The 21790-nt window shown below is 44.3% G+C and overlaps 1 protein-coding gene across 6 annotated transcripts in view; it reads left to right on the top strand.

Annotated features, from left to right (window-relative positions):
• The window catches only part of GRIN2B (glutamate ionotropic receptor NMDA type subunit 2B), a 258958-nt gene that overhangs the window by 107036 nt on the left and 130132 nt on the right, over positions 1–21790 (top strand). For all 6 annotated transcript variants that reach the window (XM_065045215.1, XM_065045208.1, XM_065045224.1 and 3 more), the window contains one exon: positions 14045–14643. In XM_065045215.1, coding sequence (XP_064901287.1) covers positions 14045–14643 — 599 coding nt within the window. The remainder of the gene's footprint in view (positions 1–14044; positions 14644–21790) is intronic.

Here is a 21790-nt window from a genome sequence, read left to right as displayed (position 1 = left end):
CTGTCTCAGCTTCCAGAGTTGCGTAGCTGCACCCTGAAATAAACCTTTCTGTGGCTATACCCTTCCCACAAGTATTGCTTCTTCTGACCTGCCTAAAGGAATGACAGTTTTGATTCTGGTTTTATTTGTGTTTTAACCCAGATACTCTTGGTGTATATTAATTAGATGACTGCTTTCCTCTGTGAAAGATGAGTCCTGAAGGACTGTACTTTGTCAGGAAGAATAAAGTCTGTTAAAACCATGTCTCCAGTGCTTTCACCCACAATTTGAAGGCATGCAAGCTCTCTTCCTCTGGGCTGTGGCCAGGGCTTTGTAGTGAAGCAGCCTGTATAATCCTTGGCTTCTCTTTGAGAGCACTAACCAGAGGCTTAATTAGCTCTGAAGGCATGTGTGGTGATGTAGACACTAATCTTCAGTAAGGCTGGACTGCACCATCACCTTATTTCATAGGGATCACTGTCAGATGCTAATCCACTTCAGGTGCTGCCAGCCTGAGTTGGGGTGGAACTGGCATATTGGAGATGAGGCAATTTTCCTGTCTTGAGCCATCCTACATGTAGAATTGCCTATGTACGCATGCCCATGGAGGTATATATATATACACACCTGTATGCATTGAAGAACTTGGAGGCAGCTGTGTGCAGGAAGACAGAAAATAATGAGACAGAGTGATACAAAGTGGAAAAAAAAGACAAAGCATCACAGCCAACAGCTCTTCCCTTGCAGGATGCACAGTGCTGGACATGGCTTTTTCTTTCCCCTCTCATACGGTTATTTGTTCATCTTTTGTCAAGACCCCTGGCCAGGCAATGTTCAGACTGAATAGCTCGTTTCTTCCTCACTTGCCGTAGCTCCTGCTGATGCTTCCATCTACTTCCCACTCCCCCGTCGTGCCGGAATGTGTGGTTAAGAAAGAGGACAGACAACGGGAGATGCAGGAAAACAAGATGCATTGGCTTTGCCTTTGAGTCAGTCAGAGAGCTATTTCTATACCTTACATGCCTCACCCTGGCTTTTATTCTCTTAGATGCTTTTGTTACTTTTATTATTAACGGCCAGCAGAGGCAAATTCTTTTGCTGCTCCATCAATCCCTTTCTCTGCTGTGCCGATCCTTGACAGAAATCTCAGTGCCTCATGTGTGTGTGATCTTGAAAAAGATATGGCAGTTCAATCAAGCCTCGGGTTTTGTTTAAAGAAGTACAAAGCCTAATATAGATAGAAAAATTTGAATTCAAGTAGAAAAAGAGCATCTTATTTATTATGCTGCTGCTTTTAAGTTATGTCAAGGGCATATTGAACATATAGGTGGCACCTTCTATTATTGCGCAGGTAAGTATAGAAAGAAAAGTGAATTCAATTATGTGTGCTCCAGCACAGAGTTAAGCTGACTAGAAATGGGCTTGTTGACTTTCTCACCCAAGCAAAAAAAGATACAGAACAGAAACTTATAGCACCCTTATTGCAAAGTCAGGTGGACTGATTCCCTCTCTCAAATCCTCTTCATCAAACTCTGAAAAGTGTAAATGTTCATGTGCTTAGAGCATGGAGATGGATATAATGGTCCTTACAGCACCAGTCACTGTAGTAACCGTGAATGTGAAGTGTTTCAGGAACTAGGGGGAAGATTGCAAGCTCCAGCTCTTTAATTCTCCTATGGTCCAATTTTTTACTAAGAACAGCTTCCAGGTCATTGAAGTTCAGAAATGGCTTTTCCTTGAATAGGAAGTTGGCCACAATTTCTGCCTCTGTCTCCTAGCACCAAGAGGAATGGCAAATGGCTGTTAATCAACAGGGCAAAGAAAAAGAACTGAAGAGCTATGATGCCAATACAAAATAATAGGAAGCAATAATTCAGCAGGTGTGGATTTGGCAGAACATTCTACAAACGTTTGGATGGACATGTGTGTTTGCAGGGGACTTCATATATTTGTGAGTGGTTTTGTCTCTAAAGCTGTAGGAAGCCTCCTGTTGAGTTTCTGAGACTTAATGGGAGCTCAAGAAGAACATTTGAGGAAGGAGCTTCTTTCCTTTCTAATATCTGTGTAAATAATTTCATGTGCTTTATTGGTTTCAAAGTCTTCACAGCAGGGAAGAGGAGAATCAATAATCGTTTAAAACTTTGTGAATCAATTAGATGAGCAAGACAGGCATGACAGCAACTTTCCGACAGGGACTGCTCACTGGTTGATGAGGAAGGAGAGCTGGGTAGAAAGAAGGCAGATGCTGCCATGCTTTCATCCATCCTGGAGCACAAGAGGTAACTAGCTATGGCCAAAGCCAGCTCTGATGGGGACTGGGTCGTCAAGTATGACAAATGAGGCTGAATATTGAAATCTTTATTGCTTGTTTCAGCCAAGGACTTCTGTAATACATTTCAGTGGTAGTCGCTTTCCAAGGCGTGGGCTAAACCCAGAGTCCGAGTCCAATGATCCAGGAACACACCTTTGGTTCTTCTCTCCAGGCTCAGGGAGTCCCCAGCTAGATCTGAAACCAGGAGGAGTGTCACCAGGGTGGTGGAGGCTGGGATTTGAACTAGTTAGCTCTCCTGACATGGCAGCTCTACAGGATGTGAGCTGGAGTTTCCACACAGTGTGAGCACACAGATGCCTTAGAGCCAGTCCATGGTTTACTGTGCCTCTTGTTGCCTGGTGCAGACATACATGTTATATGCTAATGAGGCAGCTGCTTGCCAGCAGTATGTCCAAACAAAAATGGACCAGAGTACTACTGTTTATTCATTTTATACCCAGGCTCTTTTATACTGTCCTGGCAGCATAAGGAAGATGGTAAAATCCCTCTTAAACACACCACACAGAGCTGCCTTCTTGCCTGATGCACAGCGAGGGTCCCAGCCCACACTGTAAATCACAGGTTGGATTGAGCTGGGGTGAGTCAGGTTTGGAAGAGCTCAGGGCAAGGAGGGGATGTACTCTGAGCAAGCAGCACCTCCTTTCCAAAGTGATAGGATCTGATTTGGAGGGCACAGTGAAGGGTAGTGTGGATCCTCGTGGTCTCAGAAAGCTGTATGAAATGGCAGAATGCTTACTCCCAGGGTCAGGAGGAGAAAATGTGGGCTCACTGCTTTCTGAGTTTTGGGGCAGCCTCATGGCAGGATGCAGTGACCTGGGCTAACTGAATTAATCTGGCTGTATTTGTGGGACTGAATTTGTGGGTCAGAGTGGTGTGTGAACACAAGGAAACAAAGACACATACACTCCACACCTTCCTCTCACACTACAGAGTAAAACAGTACCAAGGACCACAGAGGTGGTCAGGAACCAGCCCTGGAGAAGGAGGTTTGGGTAGCAGGATGAGGGGAAATCTTGACTTGACTCCTGCCTGCCCCTAGTTCCCTGACACAAGAGGTCCAGGCAGGTGGTGTGACAGCCCCCCTTCCTTTTCCCCAGCATCTCTGCAGTCCCAGCGGGCTGCCGGGGGATGAGTCTCTCTTTGGGATGTGGGTAGTACAGCCCCGACACCGCCGGGCCGGGTCCAGTGCGCAGTGCTGCGGGCAGCAACGCGGGGCTGGACCCGGCTGTGCAGAGCTGGCGGCCGAGGCCGCGCTACGCGTGCGTGGTTGCCACGGAAACTCCGCGGCTGAACCGGGACCAAAGCCGTGGGGACAGGGCCTTTTTTCCTTTTTGAGAGCATCAATTGTGACCCTCCTAGTGAAGAGTCAGGTGAAATCTGGAGAAACCTGGAGTCTGTGTAATCTAGTGAAATCTCAGTTCTTGGTTGTCCCCTTGCTAGAGAGCCCTAGAGAGCCCTCCCATTCTAAATGGTTTTGGTGTTTTTTGTGTGGGTGGGTGGTGTTTTTTTTTTTTGACAGAATGGATGAGGCTGAAGCATTTTACTACTCCTTTCCTTAAGGAAAATGGAGGGCACATCTTCAGAGGCTTTGCATTCAGCCACTTACTTGCACTCTGAGGCAAGCCAGCTCTGATCCAAAGCTATATCAATGCACTGAAAATGATCTAAACTGGTTAATAAGGCCAGCCTCTAAGAAAAGATTAAGTCCTGGCACAATATTACCTTAAACTGACTACTTTGCTTCAGCCGTGGTCTGGTCAGCTCAAAGCATAGGCACAGCCAACTTTACTCTGTCCACAAAGGCAGAGCAGACCTTGGCATCACCAGGACTGCAGGTGCCATGTGTTAGGATGCAGAGCAACTAACAGCCTTGCCTGCAAAAGATTAATGCTTAAATAAGCAATGCAGAATTTGAGATAAAGGGGGTATTGCTTCTTCAGGAGACAGAAGGGGAATGGATGCCCTCACAGACACACTCTGACTTGTCTACATCTGGGCCACAGTGAGAGGAGATCTTCAGCTCCTGAGAGACTCAGACGACATTGGATGCAATGCTGAACTTGCAGGGCTTACCTAAATAGACTCTTTGAACCTTCGGAGGTTCAGCTCTTAATAAGGTTTGCTCATAATAAGAGACCAAAGGCATACTTGATGAAATGGAAGTGCAGTTAATTTAGGAATGATAAAAAGAAATAGTAATTCACCCTGGATATTTGATTTGAGAAATTTATTCAATGTCATCTTGCCAAATACTGTGACTGGACTTCTTTTAAAGGTGCTGGAGAGTTTTATGGCTGCTATTGATTAATATGGCTCTACTGATGACATCCCATTCAGCTTACAGTCAAAATTCAGTCCTTAATCTGGAGGCTAAGATAGCCAGAAAAGAAGCCCCAGGCAAACACCGTCATGTAATTGGATGGATGAGTCTGATTTTCCTCTAACTGTTTTGGGCTGACAATGTCAGTATATTAAGCCAACCTAGTAGGCTTGTCTGAGGTGGGACAGGGGAGCTAGTCCTGGGCTGTTCAGATTGCCAGCATGGTGTAACATGGCACCTGGTGAGCACAATCTACCCAGAGTGACCAGTGGTTTAATCCATCCATGTAAGCTCATAAAACAAGGAAACACACACATACAGGGGTGAAAATTGAAATGCAACAAGCCTGGTGTGAAAACTATTTATCTTGGCAGCTTGCTAACTGCCATTTCCCCTCTGTGGAAAAGTGCTGGCATCCATGTGTGATGCTCTGAGAAGCTAGTATGGCATACCATCATATATTAGCCTGCTTTGACCAGTGATGGTGTATAAAATTCACAAATGGTGCACCTTTTCCTTACCCAAAGGACTTCTGAGATTTTTCTTTGAACTGTGTATTTCAGACAATAGCTGTGGTATGTTTGACTCTTTCATCTTTTTTATTAACTCCATGTGATATGAAGTGAAACAATCCCCAAATCAAGATTACAGAATCTAGGGTATTTTGTGTTTACTCTGTTGCAAAACAATTCAAATAGATGTTTTCTGTAAACCCTAAAGTGGAAATCACTTAGCTGTTTTCAGCCATTGAGTCTTTAATCTTCTTGAGTAATCTTTAACCTTCTTATTGCAGCTCTCAGGAGCTCCTTGGTGCTGGAGCACTTACACAGTTGCCCCTGGGCTAGAGCTTTGCAGCAGATCTGTTTCCACTGCTACAGAGAGATTAATGTCCAAGCCACGACTGGCATCTGTGTATATGATGATACTTAAGTGTATAGCAATGTCATTATACATATGAATCTTGATACATCTCTTACCTTTACCAGGGTAAGAAAACTGAACTACACTAGCAACTCTAGATCCTCATTGCAACTAATCTCAGTAGCCACCAGGGACTGTGGCTTTCAGAGAAGACCTACAGAGTCAAAAACCATTCTTGTAATTGCCACAAACCTTCTTTCTTGGCCACTTGTATGTCCTGCATAGCAGGGACCAGCAGGACAGCAACACACTCTCCTGTAAGAGAGGGCTGATTTATACCACTAATTTATCCCAGTATATCCTGCCTGCCTTTCCATCAGTGGGAACACTGAACTGGGTTATCTCCCTTTCGCTCATCCATGAATTTCTGTAGTCATAGAATCATAGAATGATTTGGGTTGGAAGGGACCTTAAAGATCATATAGTTCCAATCCCCTGCCATGGGCAGGGACACCTTCCACTAGACCAGGTTGCTCAAAGCCCCATCCAGCCTGGCCTTGAACAGTTCCAGGGATGGGGCATCCAGAACTTCTCTGAGCAACCTGTTCCAGTGCCTCACCACCCTCATGGTGAAGAATCTCTTCTTACATCTAATGTAAATCTACCCTCTTTCAGTTTAAAGCCATTACTTCCTGTCCCATCACTACATGCCTTTGTAAAAAGTCCTCCTCCAGCTTTCTTCTGTGTCCCCTTTAGGTACTGGAAGGGTGCTACAAGGTGTCCTCAGAGCCTTTTCTGCTCCAGGCTGAACAACTTGTACACTCTCAGCCTGTCTTCATGAGAGAGGTATTCCAGTTCTCTAATTATCTTCATGGAGCTCCACTGGACTTGCTCCAACAGGTCTCTACTGGTCTTCACTTGGACATTGGACTGTTGACTGCAACTCTTTGAGTCCAGCCCATTCCTTATCCACTTAGTGGTCCGTCCATTAAATCCATGTCTCTCCAATTTAGAGGCAAGGATGTCATGCAGGACAGTGTCAAATGCTTTGCACAGGTCCAGGTAGATGATGTCAGTTTCTCTTCCCTTATCCACTAACACTAACCCCATCATAGAAGGCCACCCAATTTGTCAGGCATGATTTGCCTTAGAGAAGCCATGTTGGCTGTCACCAATCACCTCCTTATTTTCCATGTGCCTTAGAAGGATCTGCTCCATGATCTTGCCAGGCACAGAGGTGAGACTGACTGGCCTGTAGTTTCCCAGGTATTCCTTTTTTCCCTTTTTTAAAATGGGGGCTATATTTTCCCTTTTCCAGTTAGTGGGAACGTCACTGTACTGCCACAACTACTTAAATATGATAGATAGTGGCTTAGCAACTTCATCTGCCCATTCCCTCAGGACCTGCAGATGCATCTCATTAAGCCCCATAGACTTGTGCACCTTCAGGTTCCTTAGATGATCTTAGATCTTGTCTCCTACAGTGAGCAGTTCTTCACTCTCCCAGTCCTTGCCTTTGCCTTCTGCATCTTAGGCAGTGTAGCTAGAGCACTTGTCAGTGCAGACTGAAGGAAAAAGTCATTGAGTACCTCAACCTTCTCCATATCCTTGGTAGTCAGGTCTCCTGTTTCCTTCTGGAGAAGGCCCACATTTTCCCTAGTCTTCATTTTATCACTGACATACCTGTAGAAGCTTTTCTTCTTGCCCTTGATGTCCCTGGCCAGATCTGATTCTATCAGGGCTTTAGCTTTCCTAACCTGATCCTTGGCTGCTCAGATAATTTCTCTGTGCTCGTCCCAGGCTGCCTGTCCTTGCTTCCACCCTCTGTAGGCCTCCTTTTTGTGTTTGAACTTGTCCAGGAGCTTCTTGTTCTTCCATGCAGGCCTCCTGGCATTTTTGCCTGACTTCCTCTTTGTTGGGATGCATTGCTTCTGAGCTTGGAGGAGGTGATGCTTGAATATTAACCAGCTTCCTTGGGTCCTTCTTCCCTCCAAGGGCTTTATCCGATGGTACTTTACAACACATATCCCTGAAGAGGACAGAGTCTGCTCTTCCGAAGTCCAGGGCAGTGAATTTGCTGTGCACACTCCTTTCTGCCCTGAGGATCTTGAAGTCCATTATTTCATATTCACTACAGCCAAGGCTGTCCTTGAGTTTTGCATTCCCCACTAGCTCCTCCTTGTTGGTGAGAACAAGTTCCAGCATAGCACCCCTTCTCGTTGGCTCCTCTGTCATTTGTAAAGGAATTCCAGGAACCTCCTGAAATGCTTAAGCCCTGCTCTGTTGTCCTTTCAACAGATATTAGGGTGATTGAAATCCCTCATGAGGACCAGGGCTTATGAACATGAGGCTTCTCCTATCTGTCTATAGAAGGCCTCAAACCACTTGGTCTTCCTGGTCAGGTGGCCTGTAGCAGACCCCTACTATAATGTCACCTGTCGCTACAGTCCCTTTAATCCTGACCCATAACCTCTCAGTTAGCTCCTTATCCATTCCCATGCAGGATTGCCTCTCTGTAACCATAATCTCTGAGCTATGTATCTTCAGTCAAAGAAGGCCAGTGTGTTCAGTAGTAGTTATTACATGAACAAGGGAGGGAATTGATAAATGATATGGTTATGTAAACCACATTTCTGCATCTAACGAATTTGAACTTCCCACTGACAGCACGTTCCCAGGGCAGTCTGAAGGATTTTCACCAAGAATGATCCACTCAGCAGTGAATCAGAGCACTGGGAAAGGATTGCAGGAGGTCATCTGCTCCATCTGCTGTGCAAGCCAAAATCAGTAATAACCCAGGGAACCTGTTCCAGTAAGACATGAAAATTTTGAAATCCTACTAAACAGTGTGAACTAGGCAGAGAGTCATTAAGAAATGACACAGTCCAATGTGCTCCAACCTTACTTCGAGTAGGTTTTGCTGTGAATATGTGTATTTGTGGAAATATGAGCGTGTATGTATGTGAGAGATGCAGAGATGCTGTTCTAGATGCCAATCCCACCATGAGGACACTGTGCTAGGGCTGTAGTGTCACGGTGTTCTCCTAGTCCCTACTGCAAGCACTCAAGGAAAGGACTCGCACAGGATGATGCAGCATGTAATATGAAAAACAGAGTTTTATTGTATTGAGTAGTTGAAAACTAAATTAAAAAATTAAATGTGGGGAGAAAAAACAAGCAGAAGATCCTGACTGCAGGCCAGCCTGAGGCAGCGATGCATTTGAGGTAAGAATAAACAGGAGTAAATGAACACTTAAGCGACAAAGATCCTGATTTCCTGACAGATCTGTTATAACAAACTGGACTCAGAAATATAGAAAATTTAATTATAAGGCTTTGAACTGTTGTGGCATTTTCCATCAGGAACAATAAAACTCTCAGTGAATCAGGTATCCCACCAGGACTGTACAAATAGGTACACAGTGGTGTCTCAATTTTGAAAAGAAACACAGAGGTAGGGAAATTAAGGTCTGTGTTTTCCCAGAAGTTATTTGATGCTGGTTCACTCCTTTTTGCACCCACAAAACGTGTGGTAGGCAGGGCTGAAGTCTAAACAAGAGGAAGGCCTATGTTATTTGTCTGTCAGTCATGGAAGAATTTTGCAAATTAAGACTGTACTAAAGACACATGAACAGGTTTTCTTTTAAATCAGGAAACTGAGAAAAGGGCCTTTGAAAGTGATAGTGGCCTGAGTCGTCAGGATCTTATAGGCTCTTCTTTGCAAACTGGAAAGGAAGGGAAGGGCAGACCCCAGCTGTTAAATTTTGACTGCACTGTTAGCTTAATGAAGCAGCAAATGGGGTTAGATATACTGATGTTCCCAGAAGCCTAATAAAAAGGGGCTACTCCCAGAACAGCACAAATAGTATTTCTCCGGCACCTGTGCAGAGATGGCAGCCTAAGGCATTTTGCAAAAATATTTTTTATTTCTCGAAATCCAAGAAACAAACACATGCTCTTGACTTGCTCCTCAGTCAAATTCCTTGTGCATAGCTTGACACACCTGGCCTTTGTGGGGTTTGGCACTTGGACCAGAGCTATAGAAACTTGTCACCAGTAGCACAAATCTGTTCATGGCCCAACCACCAGAGAGCATGGCACACAGAACCAGATTGTGTTCAGATAGGCTGCATGGAGCAAACGTAACATGGTGATCTCCTCACTCCCCAAGTCAGCAGTTATATGATGGCTTAATGGATGGCTCTCTAGTTCCTCAAGATGACTGGCCCGCTGTAACCATTTTTGGGGATCTTGCATTCCTCTGCTTTAGGGATGTTCTGTAGTCTGCCCCATGCTGAGGAGAAGAGTTGCTGTGGATAGTAAGATGATGTTTGTAAGGCAGTAATTGCTTTTACTTGCCTAGGGAATCCAGAGAGGCTGTTAGGAACGAACTTGTGAGAAAAGCACCCCAGGGACCTGTCCTGTCACATTTGAGGTAAATGGTTCGTTAAATGGCAGTGATTGGTTTCAAATGGTGCAGCTGCAGGAGAGCTCCTTGGAGAGTCACCTGCAGCTTTGCCAAGGGCCTGCATGTTGTGTGAGGTGTGGGTCAGACTTCGCCTTTGTGCAATACCTGCATTGGCCTGCCCTTGAGGGATGGAAGGTATTGCACAACTTAGAAGTGGTGGCAATAATACTTGGCTTCTCTCTAAGCCTTGTCCCACCTCTGCAAACCCTTTACCATCCACATAGGAACTCACCAGCCTCCAAGAGGCTTCATGGTGAGTGCTTTTGCACCTTCACCATGTGCAATCCAGCCTCCTTATCTGAGGGGTTAAATGTGCAGGAGGAGGAGGCAATAGCTGTCCCAGCAGCAGTAAACTCAGAGCAGATTTTTTGTGGGAAGCCATCTGTCAGCTGGGGAGTGGTGCTGTGTCAATTGATCAGCTCCACCTCCAGCTCAGCTTTGCAAACTACAGATCCCTGACCTTGCAGGGTGACAGTGTGGGAGAGCTAGGATCTCTGGAGGCATTGAGATCCTATAATGGAGCCTCTACTCTTTCAGATGGGGTGAGGGACACCGTGCAGCAGTTAGCTATGGAAAGCCTGAGCTTGCAGGTGGAAAGGCTGTAGGAGAAAGACAATCTTTTTCCTGTATCCAGGAAATTGTATTTTGCCTGGATGATGAGCCATGTAAGGGACTTCTGCTTTGAACTCAACCTATCCCAAACTTAAATGTGTCTCCCAATGGCAATGTTGAAGCATGTTTTGGCTGTTCCAAGGTGAAAAAAAGGGAGGTGGAGAGTGTGAAATTTCTGCAGTAGAAAAACAAGAGCTTGTAATGTTCTGTAAAAACCATTAATGTCTGGAGGGGTAAAATGTTCTTTTTTTGTTTTTAGACTGTAATAAAACCATAATGATTCTATGGGGTATATGTGTGTAAAATAGTAAAAACCTCTTAGATCTATCTCATAAAAGCTTTCACTGTAACACCACAGTGAGGTCTAATTCCTGCTCTGTCTGATAGCCCTGTGACTCTCTGACAGTTCAGCTCCTTCTTTTTTTCCCTGATGTTCTGTCAGGTGTGGTCAAAAATAAGGACAGGAAGGAAATTGTGACTCTCAGGCATTTTTTTAGTTTGCTTTTTATCCCCCATAAGGCTTTCACTGAGACTCCCATCCAGCTCTATCAGCAATTCTCCTGACTTGTTATGAGGGGGACACTTTCTTCTACACTGTTGTCTGTCCTTCCCTTGCCCCTCTCTTTTCTGAGTGCTAAATTGGTTAGGTGATGAAGAACATTTGGCTAGCCCAAGTATTGGGGTGATCAATTGCCAAGAGACATCTTGGCAAGCCAGAATCTAGACTAGCTTACACCTCCTTAATGCTCTCATTTTGAATAGAAGTTGCCTCTTCTTGCTGCTTCTATAATAAAAATTCAAGCAGTTGCTCAAGAGCAATTATTACATGTACTGCCAAGTGGCCTGTGCTGTTTGATTTAAGGAGGGGTACTTATATTTCTCAGTGGAGAGGAATTGTTTAGCTGGATTGCGATAAAGCTATCTATTTGGTGTATTGATTTTTGATGTTCTGATATACTCTGGTTAGTGAGGAGCTCCAAATTTTCTCCTGGAGTCTTTGGGGCTGAATTCCCTTCAGCAGCTGGGCTGTGCACTCGTGTGGAATGAACTGTCAGCTGGCACTTTAGCCAGAGCATCTGACCCTGTTTAAAATCGCAGGAAGGGCAGTACCTCCTGCACCTTGCTATCACGCCAACCAACTCCTATGTGCATGTGTACGCAGCCTTGAAATACTAGCGGATTTATCATCTCCCTTCCCCTAGTTGTCACCGAGGAAAGCACACAGTATTTTTTTCAGACAAGGCTTCAAGACGCTGTGTGTCAAATGTTCCTGTAATTCAATAGCCAGGTTCTTCAGATCTTAGACTCTCTGCTAGGAACTGTGGAAATTTGCAGCCGATTCAGAGGTTCTTATGCATAAGTATAGAAAAGCTTTTGTTGAATTTAATATAAAAATAAATGTTTGTCATCAGTGTTGCCTTTTCGTGTTACAGCAAGGCCGAGTCTTCCCACTCTGGCTTTTAGTTTGCTGCAAGAGGCTTTCAAAGGCACAGTGCAATGAAGGGTATTTGAGATGCTTGTTCAGTCTGTCTTCAAACTCTGGCAAAATGCTGTGACAATAGTTTAATCTTTCCTCTGATTTCTCTGATTTTCTCCATAAGCTTCAAAGTTCAAAATGATCTTTCTGTTGGAAGAGTAAGTTGTTTTCCTAAGCACAGCTCTAGGAGAAGGAGTGTATTCCAGTAATAGAAAGTATGAGCTCTTTGCCACAGATTGAGAAGCTCATTTGTTGCTCCTGGTTTTTTTTACTTGTCTCCATTTGTTTCTGCCTCCTTTGACTTTTTCTTTTTGTGTACATTTGTTTTTCCAGTGAGCAAAAGGTGACCCTTAGAGTGCTTTCACAAGTGGATGGTGAGCTGTGTGGAGGAAGTGAACAAAGTTTAATCACCAAACTTCATAGGAGAAGCATGAGGATCTGGGAGCAAGGACCCTTTTGTATAGGATGTGACCCACAGGGAGTTCAGAAAAGAGAAACAAATTGTTTAAGGCTGGATGCGGGATCAGAGCTTATTTTCTAGAGTTGCTGACCTATGGCATATTTTGCCAACAGAGAAAATGGCCATAGGTAATCAGAACCATGACTAAAGAAGGAATGGATGGATGGATGAATGATTAACTGGCAACCCTGCTTAAAAACAGCTTTACCTGCCAGGCTATAGGAAAGTGAATTTGGTATTGAGCTGTTCTAAATGTGAGTATCTTGAGGTGATGTCTTGAGGCATTTGTGCGAAGAGTTTCTCCAGATTAAAAACTCTTGACTACTTCCTTTTGGATCTCTGGTTCAGCTCTTCTGTCTCATTGAAAGAAGGCAGGGCTGCTATCTCATTCCTAAAAGTGGTGATTGGATTTGGAGAACTTTCTTATTGTAATGAGAATCTCTGCAGAGATTAATCATTTAGTTCCGCCTGTTTGTTTGTTTGTTTGTTTGTTTGTTTGTTTGTGACCTAATCCTACACTACGGAAGTCAGTAGGAGTTTGTAGTTGATTTTAAAAAACAGAACAATTAATAAGAGAGCATATTGGCAAAAGCTTTGTGCATTCCTTTCTATCATTAATTGGGCAAAAGCAGGGATCTGGATTTTACTGGATCCGTTATAAATGGAAAGCCTGGTATCTTATGAAATCCCAGGATGAAAAAGATGTCATTGGAGAACTGAGATCTATACAAAACTCCTTTGGACTATTGGAGATTATGAAATGGTACGAGTTCCGATTCTTGCACAGAGGAGCATGGTATGGTAGAAGGATATGAAAGCAATACCAAGAGAGATATTGAACTGACATTTCTCTAAAACCCGGTGTAAACAAAACCCCTGATACTTAATAATTTTATTTTTTCCATTTTAGTATGTTTTATGTCGTTCTGAGACTGAGCCTTCACAGTTGTAGCACTCTGTGCACTACTGCTTGCTTTGAGAAGAGATTGCAGTGGAGGTTTTCAGAGCTATTTGTGCCCGATGGTTTTCCCTACTCTGGTTGTGCTTCAGTCTGGATACTCAAACTAGGGTGACTGTCTCAAACTAAATCAGTATCAAAACTGCTGTGTATCCTGTTTATACTACATGTAAGGTTATGATAGTCACAGGATTAAAGCTCTTACTTTCTGCAGCCATGGAATATTTTGTATGTATTATCTTTTTCTGTCCTCACTTGTGTATCACTTGTTCCTTGTCTGTTAGAATCATGCCTAACATTTGAAACCTTTAAGTAGTTTCGGCAACCTGCCTTTTAAAATAAAGTAAGGACAGCTGGTCATAAAAAGGCTTTTACTTCCTTCTCACTTACTTCACTTAAATTTTAAATTTTTAAAAGCTAAAAATCCTTAAGCTCTGTCCAAGACATGAAGTGTAAGATTCTGACTGCGTCCCTCACCTACCATGCTCAATGGGTTGACTAGGAATACTGTTTATTTCCTTTGACCTATTCTTGTTTTCTTTTTCTCTCTCTTTCTCTCTTTGACTTCCTATTCTAGGATGAGTCATCCATGTTCTTCCAGTTTGGACCATCAATAGAACAGCAAGCCTCTGTCATGCTCAACATCATGGAAGAATATGACTGGTACATCTTCTCCATTGTCACTACTTACTTCCCTGGTTACCAGGACTTTGTGAACAAGATCCGCAGTACAATTGAGCACAGCTTTGTGGGTTGGGAACTGGAGGAGGTCCTCCTGTTGGACATGTCCCTGGATGATGGGGACTCAAAGATCCAGAACCAGCTCAAGAAGCTCCAAAGTCCTGTTATCCTCCTCTACTGCACAAAGGAAGAGGCCACCTACATTTTTGAGGTGGCCAACTCTGTGGGTCTGACAGGCTATGGTTACACGTGGATCGTGCCCAGCCTGGTGGCAGGGGATACAGACACAGTGCCATCCGAGTTCCCCACCGGGCTCATCTCTGTCTCATATGATGAATGGGACTACGGTCTTCCTGCCAGAGTGAGGGATGGAATAGCCATAATCACCACGGCTGCTTCTGATATGCTCTCTGAACACAGCTTCATCCCTGAGCCCAAGAGCAGCTGTTACAACACCCAGGAGAAAAGGATTTACCAGTCCAACATGCTCAACAGGTAAGGGAAGGGACTGGGCCAGCCTTATAAAAGGGGCATCAGAGAGGAGCTCTGAGACCAGAATAATTCTTCCGAGGCACGTGGTGCTTTGGGGCAATGGGTGGTGTTGGCCATAACCTGGGCAAGGGAGGCATGCTCATGGTGTGACCCGTAATGCTGTCTGTCATGAGTGCCAGTTCTGTCACCCTCTTAGAAAAGCCTCCATGCAATACTGGTGGCAAGCCAGCATGAGGAAAAGGAACAATGAAGGCATAGTGCAAAATTTTGCTTTCATAAGATTGCTTAGCTCCTGGCAGTGTCTTTGCATGAATGGATCTGTAACTCTCAGGTGAGTTCTTGCTGCAAGCAGTGGGAATGTTTTTATTGAAATCTAGAAGGCACCGGCTTCTGTTCCAGGTACCAGTAGGATGTGAATGGGTGTCTTTTATAGGTGATGATTGTGTAAGCCACCTGAAGTAGTTTCATGACACCTGTTGTCTGAGGACCAAGTGTCCTGCTGTCCATTAGCCCTGAAATACAGGAGTAAAGGAGGTGCAGGGAGATGATGAGAACTAGAGCTGCAAAAGGGTTAGAGTCAACACTTTTGCTCCTGCTTTATACGAGAAGCCTATAAAACCCTTGAATGTCTCAAGGATTCAGTTTACCTCAAAAAGGAGGACTTGTGCTACCACCTTGCTCACTGGCACCTTGTTGGCCATGGTTTGCTGAGTGTTTTGGGTCCCATTGTGTCTTGTGCACATTATGCTGAGAGCCTAGTCATCTCCATCAGAATGGCAAGTTTTTCTAGATAGAAAAAGGCATTCAAAATAAGGAAAAACTATTTGAACATACATCTTCTTTTGATCCAGACTCAGATTTTATTAAGAAACAGTGCTAAGATGCCTGGTTTAAGGTCATAGAGGAAGCCTGTGGTGTAACAATGTCTAGAACAGCATTCTGATTACTAGATCTTCCTTTTTGTCCCAGCTGGAGCTTTGGTGTGTCGCTAAGCAACCCAGATAAATAGACATGGGATCTGCAATTAGTCAAATGCCCCCTGACCTGCTCAGCTGTCATTCTGCAATGCTTTACATATACAATCCTTGGACAGGTTGATCCCATTGTGGTAGGACAAGGGGAATCCAGGCAATAGCCATCAGGAGAGGCGGCCACACAGAGCTCAGCATCTTTGTTCATTTGTCATGATGAATCATGGAACAATGTAAATGTGATGGATTGGTTTGCCTGCTGTGGACCCTCACTGTCAACTGTACTAGGCAGATAGAGAGACTGGTGGAGAAGAAAGCAGATTTTGCTTTTCCTGAAAGTTGGGGATTGAAATCAAAGTCTGTTCTTTGAGTCATTATATTATCCATAAAGCGATCTGCTATTTGTTCTTTGTGATCCATCAACATATTACCAGGTTTTATTGCCTTTACTTCCTTTTCCCTGTACTGACTTTTTGCTGTCTGCAAAGCCTTGGAACCACCAAAGGTGTCTGAAGTTTTTATCACTTTCATTCCCAGCTAGGTTTAGGGGTAAGGTTTGTTTTCTGCTGCTCTTTTGAGTCATCCCTGGAATGATTAAGCAGGGAAAATATATTTAATACATGCAAAGTTATCAGAAGTAATATCAAGGCAGGCTGTTCTACCTTTCCAAATGAATAGGGATTTTTGGGGGGAGCTGTATTGTGTGTTTTCAGCAGTTATCCAGAAAACAAAATGTTGTACCCTGCTGTGTGATGCAGTGCTCTGCAGAGACCTTCTGCTAATTAGTTCTGTTGATACTGTATTAGCCTGCGCATAACATCATACCCATATAGCTATGCTACTTCGAGAACCCAACATAATCTCTCTGCATAGCATTTCTTTGCATTGTATAGAAGTCACCATCTTAGAGACTCTTGAGCCTCTAGATATGACAGTACTGTTGTGCAGTGTAGATATGCCCTGAGGCCTGGGCACCACACATGAAAGCAGTTCTTGTCGTTTTTGAAGATATTAGCTTTCTTCTTACCTTCATGGCCCAAACACATGCTGTTTCTTCTCCCTTGTCTTCTTTGGGTAGAGCGTTCATGGGAATGACTGCAGATATATGTAGATAGACCCAGCTTAGTTTGGGTACCAACATCAGTCTTGCTGAGAAGCAGAGTCAAATTAGTCCATGCCAAGCTCTATTCTGCCACTGCCCAGATTGCTGCAGGCACCTGAGCTAGCTCAGAAATAATTAAACTGTGTTGCAGTTGCTTCTGTGACCACAGTGCAAAGATTTGCTTTGCCCAGCATGAAACTGGCCTGTGCTTGGTCAGTCTGGGGGTTCTGCCTACTCCCCTCCCCCCGCCCCCACCCCGATGTTTCCACCCTCTCCATATTTCTGAGTGAGATGGTTAAAAGGTTTGATTTCAGTGAGTTGGGTGCCTAGTTTTCTGTTTAAGTTGAACTAGTTTTGAGGCACCTTTGATGTACAAAAGCTAGTGGTGTCCAAAATAAGCCATTGCTTTTACAAATCCAAAGTTTCAATAGAAATATGATAGATTCAAACTCAGCCTCACAGCATGGAGTCTGGGCAAGAGGAAAGGTAGAGGAGAGGGGCAAGATGCAAGAAGATGCAGCCATGATGATAGGAGTTCACTTTACTGAACCAAATCCCACAGAGATTAGTGGCTGTAATCTGTGTTCATACCTTCAAGTCCCATTGAACTTGCTGGAATTTACTATGTGCTAAGCTTTAAACCTTTCCTGATACACTTTGGCTATCTGAGGTCTTTAAATCTCTACCGAAATGCTTTATCTATCTGGGCCGTTACAGACTCTGCAGACCTGGCTGCTTCATACCTTCCCCAACCCCTTCCACCTACTAACATCCCACAGCACTGGTGCATTGTGCCTACCAGGCAGCATCAATACCTGCATGTCTGGGACACAATCTGGATCACTTTGGACTGGACTGGAATAAAGGGTCTGGAAATTAATTTCAGTCTTGCCCTAGACCTGGCAATACTGTATTCAGCCACCTGCAACTTACAGTTCTCCCTCCACATGCCTACACAGAATAGACAAATGTATGTACATGGACTTGATGTCTTGGGAGACTGCGAAGTGTATGTGACCTCAGATGATATATCACCCTGTAGCTGGTGCTTCAGAAAGTCTTGAAGCTAATCCATAGTTGTTCAGTTTGCTTCAAATCTGTAGCTGGGAGGCAGTGTGCTAAGGGAATTTTCCCATTTTATTCTTCAGGGAGTGACACATCCAACTAAAAAAATGTGTAATTTAGTTCAGCTGGGGCACGTTATACACTAGGAGAGCGAATTGTTCACTTCCTAAAATCTGCCTTTGAACTCTGACCATTTCTTACTTTTTTTTTTTTCTTTTTTTTTTTCTCTTTCTGAAAGTGCAATAGTTATGAACGCAGCTGAAATCAAATGGTCTTGTTCAACATGGTCTCAGTGTTTGATCTGGGTATTTAATAGAGTAAGGAGGAAATGAACTAAATGTTGCTTAGATTTAGAAACAAAGCTCAATTTCTCCCTGTCTTTCTCCCTTCTTACGCTGACACTTGTTCATTTTTGCAAGAGCTTGTGCAAACAAAGTTTTGTTTGAAGTATGGCTGCCAGCACAAAAAGAAACAAGTGGGACTGTTATCTAAATGCCATTTCTTGCCAATGTAGGTGTTTGGTCTGCGTCTTCTATTAATAATGGTCTCATAGCAACTGTTTCTTGTCTGTATTGAAACTGGTTCTCCTTTGTGTTAGACTGGAACTGCAGAAGTATGATCACGACCATTGAACATTGCAGATTTTGTCTGAGAAATGAGCTCACTGGTGAGCTAACTCCACTAACTAGTAGGAAAATGATACTTTGAGAAAGGTTTTTCTACAAGAAGTGTTATTTTTCTTTTTGAATGATTTTTGAGGAAGTTTTCCTCTAGTGAGAGATTTATCTCACTTTATGCTGATAATAGGCATAGGTGATCATTTGGATTCCAAATCGCCAAATGCAGATTTCTAGTTCAATAACACTCTTTAATTCTGTTTTGTTTGTAATAATTACATGTTCTTTTTTTTTTTTTTTTTTTTTTCCTTCATTGTCCCAGAAAGAGATCTGGTTTGAATATTCCAGATTATAGTTATCTCAATGACCGGTCTTCTGAGCACCCAGCAAAGCACTGTCCTCTCTCCTCTCTTCTACTGGATGAGAAGACTACAAAGTCTGGGAGGGAGTTTCTAACAAGGTTTTCCTCTGGAGAGGTGCTCGGGTGTGGAGTTATCTCTTGGCCCTTGCAAGGAGAGTTGCTATCCTTCTAGGCATTCTGCAAATCTCATGTATTCTTCCTTCACCATGGCTGATGAGGAGTGAGTGGGCAGAGGTGTGGATGTGTTTATAGGCAGCCTTCTGCTTATTTCATTATTTTAAGGGATGGGACAGGTTTCCTTAAGCTTGGGATTGGTACCTCCCATTACATCTTAGAAATCGGCGAAATAACTAAATGACAGGAGCTTTCTTGGTAGTGGAATGCAGGGATGAGTCATGAGAAAAGAATATGATTTCTGACATATATGAGGAATAGAAGCTCAGCCGTTTTGTATGAATATTCACAATAGTTGGGCTACATAAGCTCTGTTTTTATTATAGCCTTCAATGAGACCTGGGTACTTCCTACTGGTTGTCATGGCTGCTTGTGAATGCTGGACCATAACTACCAGTTTGTTGTTGTAGGGTTACTAATGAGTTCTCCACTGATTGGCTTTAATAGTCTCTCATTTAACACCAGGCTGCACATACCAGATTTCATTTTAATAAAAAGTGCAGTGAAGCATTTGCTTTGGAATGAAAATACAAATGTGGAATTATACTGCCTTTGCAAAAAAATACATTAAGAGGGAAACAAAGGTAGGTTCTGTTCTGCACCTCAAATTCCTCAAATATGAAAACAGCTGGCAGGCAAGCTTGGTGCACTGTTTTGGCATGATTCTTCCATTTTGTGGGAAATACTAACTTTCATCTAGAGCTTTCCAGGCCAACCAGCTAAGAAATGAAAAAGAGCCCCTGATGAATCGATGTAAACTATTTCCCCTGAAACACCCAGGGCAAACTCTGTTCTCACGTGGCCACATTCCCCTAGAGGAAACTAGGAGCTGCTGAGGCTTGGACAGCTGAACGGTGAGTCAGTGAGCAGAGAAAGTATTTGCGATAGGGTTGTACAAATATTTTGCTTCCCTGGAGACTCAAGACCATAGAAGCTGTACATATCCTTGGGAAGGTGCAGTGCCTCTTCAGGGTGTTGTGCCACCCTGATACCTGGGAGCAGCACCATGCCCATAGCATCCTGGACCTGCTTTCCCCAGGTCAGTGCCGAGGACAGTGCCGAGGTAGCACCTTTCCTTGTTTTCTAGGCCTTTCTCAATCCACCTTCTTGCCCTCTCCTCTCCAGTTATTGCCTGCCATGTTGGGCACAGGGATCATCATATGTCATTCACAGGTAGTGCCATGGAACCACTCTGTGTTGTGTCCCAGCTGAGCGAGCCACACACCTTCACACAGCACAACAAGGAGTTGAGAACCAGGAGAAAGAACCATTTGTGTTGTCCTTTCTTTATTTGTAGGACTGTCAAGTTAACCTTGTGTTAAGAGATAGGAGCACTGGCTGCCACTGAGGTCTCACTGGCTTTGGTGGGGTCACATCTACCTGCTTGGCAGCTGGCTGGGAAGCCCTTAAACCCAGTGCTGCTCCAGTGATCGGAGACTGGGACTTGCGTTTTATCTCCAGGAGGGAGGGGAGAGAAGGTATAAATCACATGTTCCCACAGATGCAGAAATTGCCCTTTTCAGAAGCTTGGAGGGTGAGGGAGCATATGTAACTTTTGACCTTTCGGAGCCTTTAAGCCGTTGTCTTGTTAGCAGCTTGTTACGTTCCTGCTGGTTGGTGTGTCCGGCTGTCAGGCTGGTGCTAGCTGGCAGCACGTGGCATGAGCACTGCTGATGGATTAGAGATCCCTGCTGCTGAAATCTGCTTGTTCCTGTCACTGCTCCAGCAGCAGCTGGAGATCCGGGCTGGCCCATGCCTCCCGCCTCCATCGAGGTCTCTCTGCCTCCCTACGTCCCTACGTCCCCTCTTGTGCATCACCGCACTCTCTGCTGCTTGCATACTGCCTTCACTTTCTTTTTTTTTTTTTTTTTCTTTTCTTCCCCACCTTGCATCTACTGTTGCATTTCATTTGCAGCATTGGCTTCCTCTCTTTATTTTTTTCCTATCCCCCAAAGGAACATGCTGAGGGCAGCTTTATAACATGCTCTTGACCCAATCCTCCCCCATCCAGGTGGGCTGCTAAGGGGGCAGATGCAGAAGAGGGTGGTCGGTGCCTGGCTGTCCTTGCTTTGCCCAGCCCCTAGGCAGCGCTGCTTGGGCAGTGGGAGGCATGGCTGTCTTGCAGGGAAAGGTCTAACATCAAACCAACTCAACATGCTGGTAGGTACTGCAGCCCCCTGGCTTCTCAAAGGGAGTATGTGATGGGGGGACAGCAAAAATGTTTGTTCCTCAGCAGGCTCCAAAAGATGCCTTGATCCTACAGAGCAGGGCTTTGTCTGAGGGGGAGAAGAGGTGCTTTTTCTGTGTGGATAGCTGGATTTTTCATCCTCTTTGCAATTGAAATAGGATGGAAGGGTTCAAGCAAAGGGATGGATTTTTGGCAAGAGCTATCTTTTGATTAGAGGACAGACCCTTTCATAAAGGCCTCCAAAATCCACCAGCTGGGAATGAATTTTGGTATGCACCATCAGTTTCCAGATGGGAAAATGTCCATGTTGTACTTCTAGCCCTCTGAGACACCTCCTGCTCTGCAGCCAAGTCCAGTTAGTGCTAATACCGTGGCAACTTCACTTGCTGGTGACAATATACTTTAACCTGTGCATTCAGGCTCTCTCAGCTTTTCACGAAAAATGAATCAAAATCCTTCCTCTGTGATGGAGCTGCAGGAAGCAGTGTGAAACCACAAACCCAGCTCTGGCTGTGGTTTAGTGTCAGCTACAGCAACATCTTACCCCAATCACAAAAATGCAGTTGGGATCCTCTGGGTTTTAAAGTGCCCCAGGGAATTTGAAACCCTGCTTTAGCAGATCAGAGGAGGGAAGGTGAGAAATATCCTCTTTCCTTCAGGGACTGGCTTGTT

The sequence above is a fragment of the Columba livia genome, chromosome 1 (assembly GCF_036013475.1).
Source record: "Columba livia isolate bColLiv1 breed racing homer chromosome 1, bColLiv1.pat.W.v2, whole genome shotgun sequence".
Classification (NCBI taxonomy): Eukaryota; Metazoa; Chordata; class Aves; order Columbiformes; family Columbidae; genus Columba; species Columba livia.
Note: the sequence above shows the minus strand (reverse complement) of the source record. Positions and strands in the feature narration are given on the sequence as shown.